General features: G+C 36.6%; 1 protein-coding gene across 1 annotated transcript in view; it reads left to right on the top strand.

Moving 5' to 3' along the window:
• itga6a (integrin, alpha 6a) overlaps positions 1-19,031 on the top strand; it is a 99,234-nt gene extending 80,203 nt beyond the window's left edge. Inside the window, 7 exon segments of the mRNA XM_028806294.2 lie at positions 1,875-2,048; positions 3,518-3,622; positions 4,265-4,372; positions 4,667-4,765; positions 10,668-10,793; positions 13,104-13,193; positions 13,195-19,031. Of these exon segments, the coding sequence (XP_028662127.2) occupies positions 1,875-2,048; positions 3,518-3,622; positions 4,265-4,372; positions 4,667-4,765; positions 10,668-10,793; positions 13,104-13,193; positions 13,195-13,266 (774 nt within the window). The 3' untranslated portion in view covers positions 13,267-19,031.
• The last annotated feature ends 2,476 nt before the right edge of the window (positions 19,032-21,507 follow it).

The following is a 21,507-nucleotide window of genomic DNA, read 5'->3' as shown; positions in this document are numbered from 1 at the left end:
GAAAAACATTCTTTGGACAGATGAAACCAAGATCAACCTCTACCAGAATGATGGCAAGAAAAAAGTATGGAGAAGGCGTGGAACAGCTCATTATCCAAAGCATACCACATCATCTGTAAAACACGGTGGAGGCAGTGTGATGGCTTGGGCGTGCATGGCTGCCAGTGGCACTGGGACACTAGTGTTTATTGATGATGTGACACAGGACAGAAGCAGCCGAATGAATTCTGAGGTGTTCAGAGACATACTGTCTGCTCAAATCCAGCTAAATGCAGTCAAATTGATTGGGCGGCTATTCATGACACAGATGGACAATGACCCAAAACATACAGCCAAAGCAACCCAGGAGTTTATTTAAAGCAAAGAAGTGGAAAATTTTTGAATGGCCAAGTCAATCACCTGATCTTAACCCAATTGAGCAGGCATTTCACTTGTTGAAGACTAGACTTCAGACAGAAAGGCCCACAAACAAACAGCAACTGAAAGCCGCTGCAGTAAAGGCCTGGCAGAGCATTCAAAAGGAGGAAACCCAGCATCTGGTGATGTCCAGGAGTTCAAGACTTCAGGCTGTGATTGCCAGCAAACGGTTTTCAACCAAGTGTTAGAAATGAACATTTCATTTCCATTTCTTTAATTTGTCCAATTACTTTTGAGCCCTGAAATGAAGGGATTGTGTAAAAAAATGCTTTAGTTGCCTCACATTTTTATGCAATTGTTTTGTTCACCCCACTGAATTAAAGCTGAAAGTCTGCACTTCAACTGTGTCTGAGTTGTTTCATTTAAAATTCATTGTGGTAATGTACAGAACCAAAATTAGAAAAAAGTTGTCTCTGTCCAAATATTTATAGACCTAACTGTACTTCATGAAGATACAGACATAAATCCAAAGATGGAAGGACTGATAGAACGTGAGATGACTTGGCCATGAATAAGGCTCCTTTTAGGAGTTTATTTAAGAAACATCACTTTGTTTGTTATTATGCCTACACATAAACATCTGATGCACACAGTTTAATGTAATTTCTATGCTACTGTTACAAAAATCTTTAGCTAAATTAGAATTGTATAATTTTGCTAAGAGACATTAATGTGGCAGTAACTTATTTTTTTGTAACTAGTAGTCTGTAAAAGCTTATCCAGCTGTGTATTGGTGGGGGGGGCAGCATGGTGGCATGTTGGTTAGTGCTGCTTCCTGAAAATTCCAGGGGCTTTGGCAAAGATTTCCAATTACTTTCTAGTTACTCCAAGCCTTGGAAAAAACTGGAACATTTAGAACATACAACAGATTAAGAAAGTATTCAGACCCCTTCACTTTTTACACATTGTGTTATTTTGCAGCTTTATGCTAAAATCATTTCATTTCATTTTTGCCCTCATCAGATAACACTCCATACCCCAGACTGTCACAGCAAAAGCAGGATTTTATGTATTTTTGCAAATTTATTAAAAACAAAAAAAAAAAAGCTGAAACAGGAAATTGATAGACTGAAAATACATAGTACCACTGATAGAAGACGCTTGTTTTGTTCAGAAGTATTTAAGATTCTGGTTATAATTTGTGTTAAAAAAATGAATATACATTAAGGTAAACATCCTAAAGCTCAAAATAATTAAAGGCCCCATTGGGTGCATCTTCAAATATTCACAGTTGACACTTGACACAAGCAAAGGCATGTTTTATTTAGGTGCACCTTTTGATTGTTTTTTTTTTTCCAGCATCCTACTCAAGTTAAGATGAAATAACCTTTAAATAAAGAATGTATGACTATAACCTCTATTTCAACATGTGCTAGCCTGCTCTGCATTAATTACAGCAGACTTTAAAATCGGGAGTAGCACATATGATAATCTTTACTTTTTTTTTTTTTTTTTAGATTATCAATCTTGGCAAACCCCTCAAAACACTTGGGACAGCTTATCTGGACATCAGTTGGCCAAAGGAGATTCTTAATGGAAAATGGCTTCTTTATTTGGTAAAAACTGATACCAAGGGGTTGGAGACGAAGTCTTGTTCTCCTCCTTCAGAGATAAACCCAAGAAGATTGAAGGTAATGTTATTTATGTATTTTTAGCTAATTTTAAAGTATGTTGACTTTAAAAGTGTATGGATTGTACACTGGTTCAGTTTATTGAATTTTAATAAGGATTATTGTTCAGTTAATCTTTTAAATTGAAGCTGGAAGATTATGAAGGTTTACTAAACTAAAGAATAAGCATATGCATCAGTTTATTTGAATTCTTAAATAAAAGAGTAAAGAATTTATATAATTTTGCAATTGGGGATTGGTTTCTGTTTAATAATTAGACCCTATGACTGTAGACTTGCTGAATGTTTAAATTAATAGAAGCAGGCTTTTACAATCATGTGGAAAAATAAGTTCACCTTTAGGATACGAGCAACACAAAACAGATTTCACATTATCAATAAATGTGTGAACAGCAAGTACAACACATGATTCAGTAGCTTATTTTCTGCATGAAAATTATTCCACAACAGAACTCACATTAGCTCCTTCAAGGATCCCATCGGTGTGCCCAACAATGTCTTATATCTTCCTGTTACTGGTGCAGATGCCACCTCCATAATTAGTTTCTTCTTTCTTAGGGTTGGTTTAGAAGTGAATCACCCGAGTGGCTATACCAGGACAAGGGGACACCCACGTAACACCTTGGCCTTGGCCATTTCCAGGGGGGTGATTCTGGACCGCATGTCTGCCCTTTGGTTGCCAACCAGGATCCCAAGCTTTTTTATTGCGTGGTTTGAGACGCAACACACTGTACCAGTGCATGCTCCCCAACCTGCCCTCTCTTCACCTTTTCACTCCTGTTAACTACACCAGGGATATCATCTAGCCGTCTAGCTTCATTGCTAATATTGGGGTTATGCCCCCGGCAGTGTGTGTTTCTTTCTTCCTTATGTCCGATAATAACCTCTGCTTCAGTCTCTGCCTATTTAGATTGGAATCTCCTCACGTGTCAAAGTTATTTTGTTTTGCTACTCATTAAATTGTTCCCTTTTCAGCTAACAGAGCTTCAGCTTCACAAACTTTCAGTGTGTGCCATATCAGACAGAGTCCAGAAGAGAGTTTTAGAGTTATGCTTTCAGTCTTTTTTTTATCTTTTATATAGTTTTGCAATATCACTGTTTTCAGTGTAAGCAAGATGAGATTAAGGGTTAGGAGTAACTTATTAGAAATAAGTAAGTTCAATGCCACATGTTTCTTCAAAACATGTTATTTAATAAAGACACATGGCCACAGGTGGAAACTAGTCAAAAGTAAACTTCTTGCAAGTAGTAAGCTCTTTATACACAGAACTTTACATGCAGTACAACTTGTAGGTTACCCAGGCTTGTGCCTAACAGTTGCTCTTAGTTGTCCCTAATTTCATCCTTTTTGGTTGCATTAAAAACTAATGAGTTATGATGGTTCTTTTTTTGTCAGTATATTTAAGGTTGTGTTAAACGTGGTTGCAGTTATACTATATAATATTTTTTTTTCCCTCCTCTCCAACACAGGACTCTCCAACTGTTTCAAGGAAAAAACGAGACATTCGAGAAAAGCGTGCTGAAAATGATGGAAAACTTTATCTTTTTTCTGAAAAAAGAAAATATACGACTCTGGTAAAACCCTTTTCTTCCAAAAAATATTTTGGATGAGTCACATTTTTATTAAATAATTGACGCAAATAAGTTATGAGAAAACCCTATTAATGATCATTCTGCTTCAGTATAAGTATCTGCTATAGTTTTTGTTACCTTACGGATCTGATGATCTTTCAAATGCCCTTGATTTTTCTAGATAGCATTTGATTTCACAGATACAAAACATCTGCTAAGGTGCTGATAATTACTAATATAGTCTACATGTGATTTATATTTATATAGAGAATATTGCAAACTATTTTAGGTAATAGTGAAAATGTTTGGGTCAGTTTTATAGTAGTATAAGCCTCAATGCAATTTAAAATCTGTCATTTTTACAAGTTGTATTTTGATACAATGTATGCAGTCTAGTAAATTCTTTTGCCTTTTCACTTAAAAAAAAATAAATAATAAAAAATGAAATATGCTAACATTGATTTCAAATACATTTCTGAGGAGTCTCTCCTTAGTTGTTATATCTGTTGTGAATCCATAATTTACTGATAACTTACTACATTGGTAGTTATTGTATGGTATTTAACATTGATTATGTAATTTTAAGGAAAATGTGGTATATTTAAGTGTATTAAATATTTACTTTTTTTCTATTTTGCTTTTAAGGATTGTAGTAATACCAGGTGTGTAACAATTCAGTGCCCACTACAGGGACTAGACAGTAATGCTTTTGTGGTCCTGCGATCAAGATTATGGAATAGCACATTTCTTGAGGTAAAAACAGTGTATTGGTTGCTTCTATTGTGTTAGAGTGGTAGGATGCTTCTGGAAGGATATCATATTGGGACATAAAGTAACTCTTTCTTAGAAGGTGAGGGAAACATTGCTGCATTTAATAAAGAACTTAGATATCTAATTGTGGAAATGGGATTTTTAAATTACCCATATGGATTTTTTAAGAAAATCTTTACTAAAAGATATTGAATCAAAATGAATGGATAGAAAGTGTTAAAGATAGATGCACAGTAATAATCGATCCTTCTTATAATTAGTTTATTTTCTCAACAGGAGTATTCAACCATGAATTATCTTGATATTTTAATCAAAGCAACTATCAAAATTGATTCCTCTGCAAAGAACATTAGGCTTAGAAATGCTGATACGCAGGTAGGTGCTAAAAACATAACTGAGATTAAAATTTAATCTATGATGATGCATTTTCGTTCTGCAGGATATCTTGGATGTTCTGCTGAATGACAAATAAAATTGAATTGAATTGAATTGAATGATACAGGTAGTGTTTATGATGGATTTCCTTCTGTCTGCCAATACACCTCTAATACAGTTTGATGCAAATGGGAATGTATTCCTTCTTGTCATATTTCTGTATTTACAAAGATAGTAGATACTGAAATATTTTGCTCAACTGGGATTGAAATAAATCCTTTACTGACTGAAAAGGCTAAAAGGCCCTTATTTGGCTGATTTGTGGGGGTTGGAGGTTCTTTATCTATTTGGACACCATCAAAATGTATCAAGGTAATATTGGCAAACTGTTCCTGGAATAATTTTCAACCTAAAAGTTTTACCTTCTGAGTTGCAGAAGATGACGGTACTAAATTTAAAGAATAAGTGTTTTTTTTTTTCAAGTCAGTTATTTCTTCACATGTATGCATTTGCCACACAAAATTGTGTTCTAAAGTTAATAATTTTCTGTCAAGTAAAAAAAGAATTTTGCTTGCACTAGCACTTTACATTGTAGTCTATTGGGCACAGAGAAAAAGCTTAAAAATGTACCAAAGATGTCAATTTTTCAAGCCAAGATAGCTATAGAGTATTGATCTGCATTTTGTGATTACAGACACATTGTAAAATAGTCTGTATGTGTCATTTTTGAACAAAACACCAAAATTATGAGATTCACCCATTTTAAAAGACAACCCGCTATAGTCTTAGTCTTCCTGTGCAACAACATTTCATCCTTCAGGGGATGGTTTGCTCCTTACAGACCAAATCACAGTAAATTTTTCTTGCCATACGGTTGGTTTTGTTTTGACTTTGTATTTAATTGAGAATTCACATAAATGATTATAGAACTGTATCCTCACAGCAACAAAAATAGTACCAAGAATATGCAGTAAAATGATTATTTACTACCATTAGAAGCAAAGTACCCATGATTTCTTGAGTTTAAGGTCTTAAACTGTTAAGTTTGCATTTATTTAAAGTTAACAAAATGGTTAACTGTAGATTCCATATTTATTGCTTAAAATGTCTAAGTATATGAGTTCACTTAAAAGGATTTTGTCAAAGTGAAGGAGTGAATTTATTTATGAAATGGTGAAAGAGGCAAACATTTGAATTTATACACTCCCAACTTCTAATTTGGCTTCCTAAACACTGTAAAGTAATCCTCTGCATGTAAGTTCATATCAGAGCTCTTTATTTGCTGTATGTACATTTAGTATTGTTTCTTGAGGTTTGTTTCTCTTTATCAATCTAGAGATTCCTCGTCTGAGATGTGGCAAAACTTTTAAAGTTTAATTTTTAGAGATTTTAAAGTAGTCCATTGTACGCTTTGCTTATGTAGCAACTGAAACATGATACACTTTTACATTCAGAAGTATAAATAGAAATACAGGTAAAATTCCATTACAACAAACTGCCAGGGACCTAAAAAATATTTTGTTGTAATGAGATTCTGCATCCATATTACTAACCGAAGGTTGTAAACCGGATGGACGCAGGGCTCATCGAAGCGCACACGCACTGCCGCACTGCAACGAGCCCGCCCATAGCTACGACACAGCCACAGAAAACACAGAAACGAGACCAGATGGATAATAACAATAAATGAACAAAAACGAGCCCATAGCGAACGACACAGCCACAGAAACAACACAAACGAGACCAGATGGATTCAGCGCCCCACCCCAGAGTCAAAGCCGAGTTACTACGGAATCCCCAATGGTCCACACTACACAGCATATTTGAATCACATTACAGGAATACATTATTAACAGTACAGCTACGGAACACACACACACACACACAAGACCAGATGGATAAAAACAATAAACGAACGCTCCGTATTAAACGTAAGTGCAATTATAATTCCTAACGGTAAACGACAACGCGGTGGCTTCCCAGAATCAGTAGGTGGCGCCCAAACAACATGGATAAAAACAATGAACGAAGGCGCCCACACAAACAAACCGCTTTAGTTCAAACCAGAGTCAGTAGGTGGCGCCCAAACGACATGGATAAAGACAATGAACGAAGGCGCCCACACAAAGAAATCACTTTAGTTCAAATTGGGTTATTGAATTAAATGGAAACTTTACCATGCCTACGACCTGTGAACTATACCTGAGGTAAAGCGTGCACGCCAGGTTGTACAGCCGCCCGAACGCGACCGGTCACACCACCGCATATACGACGACACAGCCATAACAAAACATTAACGCGACTGCATGAAGAAAAACAATAACAGAAGCGCGTTGAAATGAACTGTCCCAGGACGCACCCACCCTCCACGATATTTCATCACGCACCGACTTCCCCCCTGGGAATGGCCCATACTGCTTTCGCGTGTGTTGACAAATATTGCATCAGATTGGAACAGTGCACCCTGAGCCAAATCACCATCGCAAATGTGCCCAAATGTACGTGTTACATCTAGATGACGCAGTATATCGACCACAGAGCTAATAATGAGAAACGTAGCTGAAGTCATAAACAATCACCCATTAGTAAACTCTATAAAAATGCTACATGAGGTTAAAAGAGAAGCCAATACAAAAGCAGAGGCGGACGGTGTGGCACCAACTACAATTGCCTTAGTGCTAATAAAGGATCCGAGACGATACAATGTTCCCATCGTTAATGAAGTGGCAATTGTGTTTCAAAGTGATGACGGTGAGCCTCCATTTCACCGCGATATTGTCATGCATTTACGTCCTGATGGAAACAAGGCACCTACAACGCGCTTCTGAAGCACCACAACCACATGAGTCACAGCTCCAAAAAGACACCGCTTTAGTACAAATATGTTTATTTAATTAACTGACATTTCCCAGGACGCACCCACCCTCCATGAGGTGATTGCCATTCTTGGATTTGCGATTCTTTCGAGAATCGCGGGCTTGCTGGTTTGTTGCTATAGTGCTTTCTTTAACTTGCATCCAGGTGTTTGCAATCATTTCAATAGCTTCTTTCGTGTTAATTTTAATCTTCTCCTGTCTACAAGTTATGCTGACGAGAATTTTTCTCACCATTTCCTTGTGATTAATACACTTTCAGGGTGCAAATGATGCCCAAACCCAATGGCTGAAGCACTGCTGTGCAATTGGGTGGGAGGAATTCAATGCGAACATTATCTAAATGCAGAAGCATGTTGTGGGCAGCACAGTTATTAATCAGATCCCATCCCACCCTATGGGAATGTCATGCTGAAGTGCGTCCCAAAGCGTGATTGCCGCGTCTGTGTAAGATTGTTTGTCCATTGCCAGGGCAGGGCAACAGCAGGCTCATAGCAATGCAGTGATGCGCCACAGAAGCTAATCCTAAAAGATCTGGGTCGCACTATAAGTCGCTGTCTTACACCCCAAAACACGAGGCTGTCTCAGTACTTTAGCAACACCAGCTTTATTCAGCTTGAAACATGCACAGCACGGTTATTTATTGTAGCGTGATCTGTCACTCTCCTATACACGGCAATCAGGCAGGATTTGTGACCAGGTTAGTGGCAAAGTGATCCTGTTCCCTGCATTTACAATGTTTCTTGCTTTCACCAATCGAGATCTTTTCTGTTTGCTTTGGCGGAGAGACGCAGCAGAGCTGTGAGCCAGCTGTTGCCCTGGCAACAGATAAATAGTCTTCCACAGATGCGGTGATCGCACTTTGGGACGCTCTTCTGCGTGTTGTCCAGTTGGGGAAGGTCCCAAGAGAGTTTAGAAGCCTCACATTTTCTTGAATGAGTGCCGCGTTAATATGAATGTTACTTGAACGAGCATCACTGAACCACATAAAAACTGCTTTTTCACCGTCTTCAAATCCACCAGTTTGCATATGTTTGCAACCCGAGATTTCTCGGTCTTTCAAGAAAATTGACAGTGTCAATGGCGAAATTCCTAATTCATTGGCAATGTCTTTTGCCGCAATTGAGAGCTGCAAAAATGTAAAGGTTTTTTTCCCTAATATGAACTGTTATCATTTTTTAATGTCTGCCGTTTATATAGGAGGGTGACATTGAGCTAAATTCCAATTGATGTTTTTCAAATGTTGATGAGCAATAAGCAAAAGGTATCACTGAAAAAAAACTACGAGGAAAGTTTGAAAAGAGAAAAAAAATTACAATCTTTCTCTTTGGGGATCATTGTGTACAACTGATCTTCAACCATAGAACTAACTGCTCTGTGGATGATTCATTCAAGCATTTCAAGGTCATTTCATTGTAATGAAAGTATCTGCTGAATTTACTTCATAATAACGCGATTTCTATAGACTCGTGTCACGTGGGGAAACTGTCGGGACCATAAAAATAGTTGTAATGAAAATTTCATAGTCGAGAAATTCATTGTAACGGAATTTTATCAGTACTCAGAAAAACTCTGTGTATTGTCAATAAAAGCTCCTGTTTATTTCTTATTGAAAATAATTTACTTAAAAAATCTGTTGATTCAAACAAATTTGTTAATACAAGACTGATTTTAACAAAATGGTATCTGAATAAGAACTGTTAGTAATACACCATGTTGTTAACTTGAGTTAGGTAGTGAAAATCTCTCTCTCTCTCTCTCCCTCTCTCTCTCTGTCTATTAATTCCAAATTTCAGAATCAATATGTATTGATAAGTCAATGTTCTGACAACACAACATTACTGTGTTCTTTAATTATGATCAATGATTTTTTTTCAATTATAAGTTAATAAACATTTATTTATATAAATTAGGGATGCACCGATACCGAAACGGGTATCTGGTATCGGCCTCGATACCACATTTTCTAAAGTACTCGTACTCGTTAAAAGTCCCCCGATACCGGGGACCGATACCACGGTCTGAGAAATGTCTATATTTGAGCGGCGTGTAAGGGGTTAATCACAGGCGCCGAGTGCCCGCCCCCAGACCCCGGCTGCAGCTCAGAGCGGGGAGAAGGCGAGGCGAGAGATGTCAGCCGTGTGGAACTATTTCAAGGTGAATGAAGACGACAAAACAAAGGCGGACTGCAAATTGTGCTCAGCGAAATTGTCCAGAGGAGGCTCAAAAGGTAGCGCATTTAACACAAGTAATTTAATCAAGCACCTAAAATCCCAACACGACGAGTACAAAGAGTTTACCCACGCTTCTAAACCAACACAACCCACGCTGCAGCAAAGTCTTGCAAGACGAGAGAAAATGTCCAGAGACAATCCACGTGCTGTGAAAATAACACAGGCAATTATCGAGTACATTGCATTGAGAATTGTGAATTTCCCATTGGGATTAATAAAGTATCTATCTATCTATCTATCTATTGAGTGACCAGCCACTCTCGGAGGTAGAAAATGTGGGATTCCTGCGTCTCCTCCATGTTCTGGAGCCCAGATATGATGTCCCAAGCCGCCGCTACATGACTGACACGGAGCTGCCTAAACCACACGACTCCGTGAAAAAACATATCCACAGCCTACTGCAAGCCTCCTCTGCGTTTAGTTTCACCATGGATATTTGGACAAGCAGTGTTAGCCCTGTGTCGCTAATTAGCCTAACCTCCCAGTGGATAGACGAGAGTTTCTTGTTTTTTTTTTGTTAAGTTATATGACTAAAGCTGTTACCTGTAAATTTAAATCATGTTTTTATTAAGTACTCGGCAAGTACTTGGTATCGGCGAGTACTGAAATGCAAGTACTCGTACTCGTACTCGTTTTCCAAAAAAGTGGTATCGGTGCATCCCTAATATAAATATATAAAAACTTACACAAAATAAGTTTTTTTTTTTATACCTGTTACAAGAAACTTTCTTTCCTCTATTCTGAAAACTCTTTTCATGTGGAATAATAGTGTTTGTTTTTATGTGCCTTGTATAGGTTCGGACAACTGTGTTCCCAGAAAAAACAGTGGCTCCTTATACTGGCATTCCTTGGTGGATAATCTTGGTTGCAATTCTTGCTGGGATCCTCATGTTGGGACTGCTTGTGTTTTTACTATGGAAGGTGAGAACTGGATACCTGCATTAGAATCCTTAAATGTTTTTAGTTAACAATGTATTTTTATTTTTGCTTGTCCTGTAGGAAAAGGAGGCTTGCAAATATTCAGCAACATGAAAGTTATCTGCTCATGAGATATCCAGAGTTTCCAATATACAGGCTTTGATGAAAATTTCTTCTTGTGATGCACTTAATTTAGTAAAAGCACATATCACAATAGCCTGTCTGTTTTATAAACTTCAGTTGGTGCTTGAGTAGCCAATATGAGTATGTCATGCCTCCTTTAATTTATTTGTAAATTTAATTTAGTTTTTGTTCCTTATGCATATGTTGTCAATGGTTCATTTACTTTAAACAAGAAAGATCAACAAACTGCCTGTCAGAATCATACATTTTGAAGATCTTTGCATTTTATTTTTTCCACAAAATTTAGTATCCTACTTAAATGACCAACACCTTGCTTCCTTTTAGTGTGGTTTCTTCAAGAGAGCCAAAAAAGACCAATATGATGCTGCTTATCACAAGGCTGAGATCCATGTCCAGCCATCCGACAAAGAAAAACTTACCACTGATGCTTAGTGCTCGTCTTCATTCAGTGAAGTGGTAAACAATCATCTAGTCTGTTGGGGTGTTGCGTTTGGGATGGGAGCACGGTTTGTGGGAAGCTTAATTCTGACTAACATTTGCTTTCAGGCAGCTGCTTCTTCTTTAAAGCTTTTTCTTATTGCTTACAGTGTTATCTTGAAACTGGATTGCTTTATGATCAATATGCATTAAGTTAGGGTTGTCATTGTAATTCATTCTCTCTTAAGGTAAAGGGTCAATAAGTGTACCACTATATTATATATGGATGGAAAGGTGTATTCACTGTATTACAATTTTTCCAGATCGATTATTTGAAATCATTCATAAGTTATTTGATTTCAAGTGAATCCTTGTTCACATCCAGCCTGAAATGTATTTCCTCAGTCCTTGTCTAAAAATGTGGTAATCTGGTATTCTCTGTCTCTCGCTCTGTCTCAGTTAAATATGCAGTGTGTGTATGTATCTATATATGTATTTAAGAGTATCTATATCTGTATATATTAAGAACATTAAGAATATGAAAAATATTTAACTGAGAAACATAAACCAATGAAAATTGTGAACATCTATTAATGATGATAATATATACCTGGATTTCCCATTATTCATACTGAATATCCATTTCAATTAAAACGTTTCTAGTAAAATTGTTTTTTTGCAATGACCATCAATAAAAGCCATGGTCAGTCAGTTTGAAAAGCACAAATTCATCTGCATCAGTTATGTTTTACTCACTTAACCCTTATTTAAAAAAAAAAATTGTATAAAGAAAAGTACTTCTTTAGTGACATAGTACTTCTCATACATCTGATTAATCAACAGCACTATAACTGAGGCCCGTAGTCTTAGAAAATTTCTTGGGCGAAGCAGGGTGACACAGCTAGTTTCTGATAAGTCTCGCATCTTAGTTTTACAAAAGTCAAAAACCTATTATCCTAAAAGTGCATAGGTGCTGTGAGTTATCACTTTTATCACATTTGCATAAACTTTTTCTCATCAAAACTTCTACAGTCTTTTTGCTCTTCCTTTAGGCCACAGTATTATCCATGTCCTTTAAACTTTACTTTCAAAGGTTTTGTTTTGGATATTCACAGTTAAGTTCTTGCTTTAAGAAAAAGAGAAAGTAGTACATTTATTTTGCAGTTCATCATTAATAAAACAATTCTTTTTGGTCTTATTTTTAGTTTCGTTGCTTACTTTACAAACCTAGTGCAGAAAAGTCTACAACATGTTCAGCTGACAGATGCTGCTATAAATAACCTCCCACTAACTTTAGTACTTAGCTAATAGGAATAGCTCCTCAAGGACATCTTGCAGCTTCCCCAGGAAGAGTAGCACTATGTTTTCCTCCTGACTTTATGGATAAGCTGCTTTGTCTGCTGTTCCTTTCTCCATGCGTTCCAGTTGGTTGTTGTGTAAGTGAATGTAAGCAATATTAAAGCGCTGCTTTTGTTATGCTCCTTAAAACAGCTTTCACCGTAGAAAGGCAATATAAAATGTTTTGCTCTGTAGAAAATGTTTTGTTCGGTTTACTTGGCAGCCCTAACGTTTGTGCTTTTCTCTTACACTAATTGCTTGCCTTGGCTTTCTAAATTCTTGTGAAGCCTGCAGTGTTTGCATTTGCTGTGTGATAACCAAATGTTTCAGCTTGTACTTTGTGTAATCTAATATTTGATGCAAAATTGAACCAGTGTTAATTATTAATATTTTTTTGTTTTTCCTTTTCTGTAGTGTGGATTTTTCAAGCGTTCCAAATATAATGATAGTGTTCCAAGATACCATGCTGTGCGAATCCGTAAGGACGAAAGACAGATTAAAGATAGAGGATCAAAAGAAAAAACTTGAAAAAAAGCAGTGGATGACAACATGGAATGAGAATGAAAGTTACTCTTAGAAGTAAAAACAGCTTTGTAAGAAGGACAAGTAGGAGGGTCTGCTGGATCTTAAAAATGTGTGCATTACACACTTTAAACGTAATTGATTTTGCACAGGCTGAATGTATTTTTCTGTAATATTTTAAAAAAGGAACTAATTGGATGGAACTATGTGTTCCAACTGGCTAAAAAGTGCTTTAGAAAGCTTTGCTTTCTGGTTGAAGTTGAAAGTCAATCTTTGTTAGAAAAGCCTATCACCAGCATTATCTTTTGCTTAGAAGATGAAAAAAAATCTAGGCTGAAAAACAAAAATTGAACATACTGCTGTTCTAAATACAATATTCTTACTGTGGTTTTGGGACATTCTCCATTATGATCTGTTAAGATTTTTTTTTTAAGATTCTCTTAATATCAAAGTGACCTTTTTCAGCAACTCTTAAGTTTTAATTTAGCTGTCAGTGTTGTGGTTAAATGTTAATTTCTGCGGCTTTTACTAGTATCTGTTGAAAATGTTGCTTAAATTGTGTTTGTATGTGGGCGTATTTCCTTTTGTGTGTTTTAATTGTAACTTCTAATATTGTAGATTTTAAATTCTCACATTGGAGCTTTATAATTTCTCTTGGATCAATTTTATAAATAGACTGGAAAATAATTTTTGTACTGTTTGTATATATTTAAATATTTTTAGTATGTGTCAGTATTTATTTAATTGCTCCCTAGGTTAAAGAATTGTACTTCTGTGTCCTTTTGTGGTTTTGTTTTTAAATACATGTATTACACATGCAACTCCTGCATATACAGGTTTCTTAAACAGTGGCCAACTTTTACCATTTATAAATCCTTGTTTAATTAGGTGTATACACTCTGCCTGTACAGTTTTAAAGTGACTACAAAGATATATATTGAAAATGTTTTCTGGGACACAAAGATGTGCATTTTAGGTTGATCAGCAACTCTGAGATGGTTCAGTGTTGGTGCTGGCGTAAGTAAATACAAGCTTGGTTATTAGCCTTGCACCAAGTGCTGCCAGGGTAGGCTCAAGCTCCATGCAACCCCGTAATGGATAAATTGGGATTAGAAAATGCATGAATTGATTAAACAGGAGTTTTAATTTACAGTTTTTTTGGTTTTTTTTTGCATGCTTGATGAGTGCCTTACTTTGATTCATTGTTGTCATTTAACCGGAAAAAGGGGAGAAAAGAATGTACATATAGACGAGTAGTACGCTGCTCTTACCTGTTCAGCGCCGAGTTGTATAAAAGAGAATGAGGAAAGGTCAGGCAGTAAACAGTACACTTAAAAATATCTTTGTGCTAAACTTTAACCAACAGTCTTTAAATTTTGTAAATTGTCAGTGCAGAAATGGAAGTGTAGTATTATGTATTATGTATCTAATTAGCATGAAGTTAATTTATAGCAAAGGAAATGAAGCGTAGTCCTTCACTCACTTTTGCCTACATTTAAACTGCAGGACTGATCACAATTATGTTTCTTTTCAAATATAGAATTTTATACGACTATCTATAGGAAATTTCACATGTGACCAATATCCATTTACACAGACGTGTGTCTGAAACACCTCAATGTGTAAATGAATGACCACTTAAATAGATGACTTCACATCTACATAAATATAGTACAACATGCAGATCTGTGTTAATAAGAGAGACATGTGGAAATGAGGATCCCTTTAAGATTTAGCCCTTCTTAACCATGCCAGCAGAGAGACAATTATATGCATTTTTTTTTTCCAGTAAAACCCTTCTTGATTTTCCTGTATTCCCTAACGCCGATGTTACATTATGCAACTTTTAGTCATCGGATTTGCTGACTGCAATTGCTGAACTTGTTGCTGGACCACATCGGTTTACACGACTGAAAATCGCTGGTCTTTTAAAAATTTAGCAACTGTTTGCCAACTTTGTGCAATAGTGTGCTGCCTGAGAGCTGTTTCTGTATGACGGGTGAATCTGTATGGTGAATTTAGCTGAAATCTATGCTTTTTTTTTTTTTAAAAACTTTGTTCCATTTTGTTGGGGTACGTAAAACATGAGACATTACACGGATGAGCTTCTCTTCTGTTTGTGAGGTCCAAAACGTCCGCGGTTGTCATTCCTTGTCACTTCCTTATATGCATTGTACTTCCAGTAAATCAATCATATATTAGTTGTCACACAGAATTCACCCCTATTACCTACCAAAGAGAAAATCGACCTGTTTGACTTCGTCAGACCTAGTTGTGAACTAGTGGTAGAGTGTTGCTGGTTATGTCAGACTAAATGACTGAACTCATGGGAGTCCACTGCCTCTGAGTCAGTACAATTATGTAAATGAAGTTATGACTGAAAATCACTGGAAAATTCTTCTAAAGTTACATAGCCCTTAAAGTGAGATTAAGCGTGATAAGTCGATGACCAGTATTATCTATCACTGTACATCCAGTGTTGTTTACATGATGTGAAATTGGAGGGCACTCATCAGCTATGTTTCACAGAAAGGTAATCCACAAAAATAATTTCAGTGTTTTCTCATAGATCTCTTTTTTTGAGAATTGGAATGATGTTGTTGTACTGATCCACATACAAACCTGTGTATCTTTTGCCATAGCAGGCAAAATGTCTTGTTTGTACCAGATACACCGATATTGTTGAGATGAACTTGACTATGGAAATTTACCCTTTTCAGGCAGGACCTCTGCGTTTTTCCCAGTTGATTCTGGAGTTCGTCAAGGGTATGTTCTTGCTCCTACTCTGTTCAGTGCTTGTATGGACTGGGTGTTGGGCAAGGTCGTGGGCTCCAGCGGCTGTGGGGGCATCTGTTGGTGAAGAAAAATTCACGGATCTTGAGTTTGCTGATGATGCTGTGATCTTCATGGAGTTAATGGAGGCTCTGATCGGGGCGCTCAAGACAGAGTGAGGAGTCTGAGTGTCTGGGCTTGCGAGTGTCCTGGATAAAAACCAAGATCTTTGGCACGGCCATCAGCAGTGTGTCGTTTACAGAGAGAGTGTCGACCTTGTTGAGAGGTTTACTTACCTTGGCAGTGACATTCATGTCTCTGGTGACTGTTTCTATGAAATCAGTAGATGGATTGGGAAAGCATGGGGGGTCATGAAGTCGCTGGAAAGGGGTGTGTGGTGCTCCCGATAGCTGCAAAAGGACGAAGGTCCAAGTCTTTAGTGTCCTACTGCTTCCTGTCTTGCTATATGGTTGCGAGACATGGCTGCTATCCAGTGACCTGAGATGAAGACTGTATTCCTTTGGTACTGTGTCTCTTTGGAGAATACTTGGGTACTGTTGGTTTGACTTTGTGTCGAATGAGCGGTTGCTCATGGAGTCCCGAATGAGGCACATTACCTGCATTGTGAGGGAGCATCAGTTACGGCCATGTGGCGCGTTTCCCAGAGGGTGATCCGGCTCATAAGATCCTCATTGTTGGGGACCCGAGTGGCTGGACCAGGCCAAGGGGTCGCCCATGTAACACCTGGCTGCAACAGATAGAGGGTCATTTCCAGAGGGTGGGACTGGACAGTGTGTCTGCCTGGGGGGGAGTTGCAAACCAGGATCCCGAGTTGTTTCGTCGTGTAGTGGGTGCGGCAACGCACTGTACCAGTGCATGCTTCCCAACTTGACTTGAGACACCATGGTCTATATCTTGGTAAAATGATTTAATAAATGTTCAGAACTGTAAACCTTTATTTCTATAATACATATCAGTTGTTTTATCCATTTTGTTTTATGAATATCAAAGAATAAATAATCATCATTGTGGACTATAGTTCTCTTCTGACTTTTACTTGAAATTTTAAACACTTAACCCAATGAAATTCCGGTATATTATTGTTTTTAATTTTTTTTTTTTTTTTTTTTTTTTTGTTAAAGAAGCCAACTAAGGTAACAAAGCTGGCATGGTTAATTATTTAGTTTCAATTAGTTTCTTGAAACAATGTGGCTTGTTTTTTTAGTGATTATCACCTTGAATCTGATGTTGTAATTAGCTTTACTTAAGGAAAAAATACAGTAATATTTCAGACAACAATAAATAAATAAATACACAAATAAATGTACTGTGAAATGTGTCAAGAAATAAAGAAAATATTTTTTATGTATTATTTTTTTCATTTATTTCAGTGACACTGCATGCAACTTGAAATGAAAACTGCCATTTTCATCCATTAGAGTTGAGAGAGGCTGAACACTGCTGCCTCTCAGTAATGGACCTGGGTTTATGTCCCAGGTCCTTCTTAATGAAGTTTGCATGTTCTTCCCATGTCTGCATGGATATCCTCCGGGTGCTCCAGTTTCCTCCCACAGTCCAAATACATGCAAGTTAGGTGAATTGGTAGCACTAAATTAGCCCAGTTGTATGTGTTTTATGTGTGTTTTGACCCAGCAATGGACTGGTGCCCTATCCAGGGGATTGTTCCAGGCAGCTGGAATAGGCTCCATCATCCTTGGCGATCCTGTGCAGGAATAAGCGGGTTAGAAAATGACTTACTGACAGAGTTGAGAGGGTGTGCTCTAGCAAGTACTGTTTTCTGATTGGTGAATTGTTGGTCGGGGGATGCGCACAGTCTCAACTTTGCAGATGCCTGTAAGCCTCAAGATTTACAAGGCAAGCAAAGCACCTGCTCAGAGTTGTGACTATGCATGTTCATGATGGACATGAGAGTATGGAAAAAGTTGGCCAGATTATCAAGAAGCTGTGAATCCATCATGAGAAGTCTTGATGGCCAAAGGTTTATGGGCATTCTACTGATAATTCATCAATCAACACACAGCACTCACTAGTGCCTACCCTCTCAACTTTGACATTTGAAAATGACAGTTTTTCATTTCAAAGGTGTACTGTATTTCGTGTTGCATGCGGGGTCACTGAGATAGATTAATGAAGAAATAATTACATAAGTTAACATAATATGACCCTTAATTATTCATGATCACTTATTATTGTGTTATTTATTGTCACATTTCACAATACATTTGTTTGCATATTTAATTTTGTCTGAAATATTCCTCCATATTTAAATGTCCACTTAATCTGATATGCAGTACGTTTGTGAATATGTCGAGCAGAATTCAGACATTTTATCTGACAAAATGCAAACTGGGGACCACTGCAGTGTATATAATGTCTTTGCTATGTCCATCTAGCAAATTGCATCTGCTGCATTTTATTAATTTTAATTGCTGCATTAATCATTCAAAAATCTAAAACTTGTTTTAATTTGTGTTCATAAAGTTGTTTAGATTGCCATATAAAAATTGTCAGATAGTAATCATCAGTATAATTTCATGAGTTTGCTTAATACAAAGTATTAGACAAGAGAAGTGATTTATTAAATATCCTAATGCAACTATTAAGGAATTGAAAAGCCATTGTGAACCAGTAGTCAGGGAAATCACTGGACTTCAAATTAGAAGGTTCAGTCTCCAGTAATATAGGGTCAGAGCTATTAGATGTATGTAGACAGTGACCCTGGGATGGTTTCTATCCTAAATTACTGTGTTATGAAATTGTTTTAAGCAAGCACTTTTTTAACCTTTATGTGTTACCTTTCACAGAAGTGCAAAGACAGATCTAAACGGCAGAAGTTTGTCTACACTAATAGTCATACCGGTGCATGCTTTGTCATCTTCTCATTGACCTGCACAGGCTTGACGTTACAAACGCCATTTTCTGCTAGAGTTATTGCTAGATAATCTGGCACTTGAAAGCAGGCAACATAGTTCTGTAAGTACAATTGTTGAAAAACACTGATATCCAGTATTTCATAGTTTTGTTTTTTGATAGATTATAAAATAAAGGTTTAAATATGAGAGCTATACATTGGCTACATTTACAAGGTTTCACATTTTTCTTGATGAGTGTTAAATTACGTTTTTCATCCTGAATTGATCAAGGAGTTGTTGAGTGGGTGGTGTGTGAATTGTAAACAGTAGAAATGTTTGAATCTTGTACATGTGATTTATCATAAAGTAATCTGTTGATTTGTTGACCAGAATTATATTAACTTTTTCCCAGTTTAATTTACACTGAATTCAAAATTTCTCTATTTCTAAATAAATGAAAATTATAAAGCGATTAATTACAAAGTCTCATCACTGGTTTGTTTTTCAAAGTTATAAATATTTCCTGAATACTTGCTTTTTGGCAAAAAAATTTGTATCTGTGGATTTTTTGTAATAAAATGAGTAATCATTAAACACTTTGTTTTTTTTTGTTTTTTTTTAATCTAAAGATGGGTTATTAAATTGTGTTGGTTATACATGAAAATTCATTTTGGTTGCTATTTTAAAAGTGTATTAGCTGCCTGCTCAGGATTAAGCATCTGCTCACCCATTGGATGGAGTCTTTCCTCCAGCACCTTTGCATACGCCTTAGAGGAGTCTGTAGGTGGAACACACCCTCTGGTCACCCTTCTTAAATATGGGGACCACCACACCAGTCTGCCATTCCAAGGATGCCTTACCTCCTTTCCATGCAACATTGAACAGTTAACCACGCTATCCTTGTTAAAATCACTTTAAGTATACCGTTTTTAAGTCATTTAAACTCTTATCCTGCTTTTGTTTTAGACTAATTAAAGACTAAGAGTTAATTATATTATTTGGTGAAAATTGTCAAACTTTTTCCTTTAACTTTGTATAATTACATTTTTTTTCATCAATACCAGTTTAAGGGCCAGTTTCCAGGTTAAGTCAGTTTAGACAGTTGTCCACGTCTTTTTTTTCTTTGTTTTTTTTCCCCTCCACTCTTGCAGTCCTGGACATCCTTTGGGGTCAGATCCAATCCAACACCAGCTCCAATCACATCCTCTTTGTCCTCCCTTTTGGGTTCATCTCTTTCGCCTCCTCTTCTCTCAATCATCCTCTGCTTTTTGCTGCACATACCTACCCACAAAACACTTGGAACATAACCAAAGCATTAATTAGTCAAAATGAAAAACAAAGACTACACGTAATAAACACAAGCAATATTACTATAAACAAAAGAATTAAAAATGGACAAAAGGGACATAAAGATTTGAGCCCTTCTCAGTGAAGGACTCCCAGATGAAACATAACATGTGCACCTCCGTCTGCACACAGCCTCTTAAAATCACTGTCATTGTTTTGTGTTGTATCTAACCCCAGGCCACAGGGGGAAAATAATTATTTTCTATTAATTCTAAATTCAAATAAAAATGTTTTGTAATAAATTCAGTTGATTCAGTTTCCTGTTTAGAGCTGTTCATGGAATATTGGCTCAGAGCATTTAAACTTACTGTATTTATATCCATAATAAAAGTAAAGTACACAGCCTTCTTATCAGGTACATAAACACACATATTAAGGTAAACAACTAGTTAAATAGAAATTAATGTTAATGATTAAACATTAACAAAATTATTCCACAACAATTTTTGTCAATAAAAGAATTGAGATCTGTCCAGTTGGCCGTAGAATAGGAAAAAAAAAAAAAAACAACAAATTCCAGTTAGTGGCATTCCTGGAGAAAATAAAATTGAGGGCCCACAGCCTGTTATAGGAGACAAACTTTTTATAACTTAAGTCGTTTGGCCATTTTTCCATCTCATGGCCATCCTAAAATATCACAGGCACATAACAACCAATACATACCGAAGTCATATGTTGAAGGTCTGCTGTTGTGTCAAATCCTGAGTTTCCCAATCACTCTGGTGTCACATTCCATGGATAAGAAGGGTAACTTGTTTAAGTATCAGAACAACAGAAAATGGAATGCAAGATGGTCATTAGCAGTTTAGAACGACTTCCAGTCTTCTATATTTGAGCACGTGACTAGTAAAGTTGAACTGATAAGAGGTCTAACCAGCAGCTCTACTTGGCGTTTACTAAAGAGTCTTCAGCCTGGATTTACAACCAATAAGCCATTGAGACTAATCAGGCATCCCTTCCACCTGCAAGAAGATTATTTCATAGTTATGGGGCCATGTAGCTAAAAGCTTCATATACCACAGTCATTTTATTCATCCATCTCCGTGTGTTCATGAAGGAGAGTCCAAGTTATATACCTGTACATTCATAGCTTTTCTTAAGCATATACAGGTGCTGGTCATAAAATTAGAATATCATGACAAAGTTGATTTATTTCAGTAATTCCATTCAAAAAGTGAAACTTGTATATTAGATTCATTCATTACACACAGACTGATGTATTTCAAATGTTTATTTCTTTTAATGTTGATGATTATAACTGACAACTAATGAAAGTCCCAAATTCAGTATCTCGCAAAATTAGA

Source organism: Erpetoichthys calabaricus, chromosome 8 (assembly GCF_900747795.2).
Source record: "Erpetoichthys calabaricus chromosome 8, fErpCal1.3, whole genome shotgun sequence".
NCBI classification, from domain to species: Eukaryota; Metazoa; Chordata; class Cladistia; order Polypteriformes; family Polypteridae; genus Erpetoichthys; species Erpetoichthys calabaricus.
This window is presented reverse-complemented; position numbering and strand designations above follow the sequence as displayed.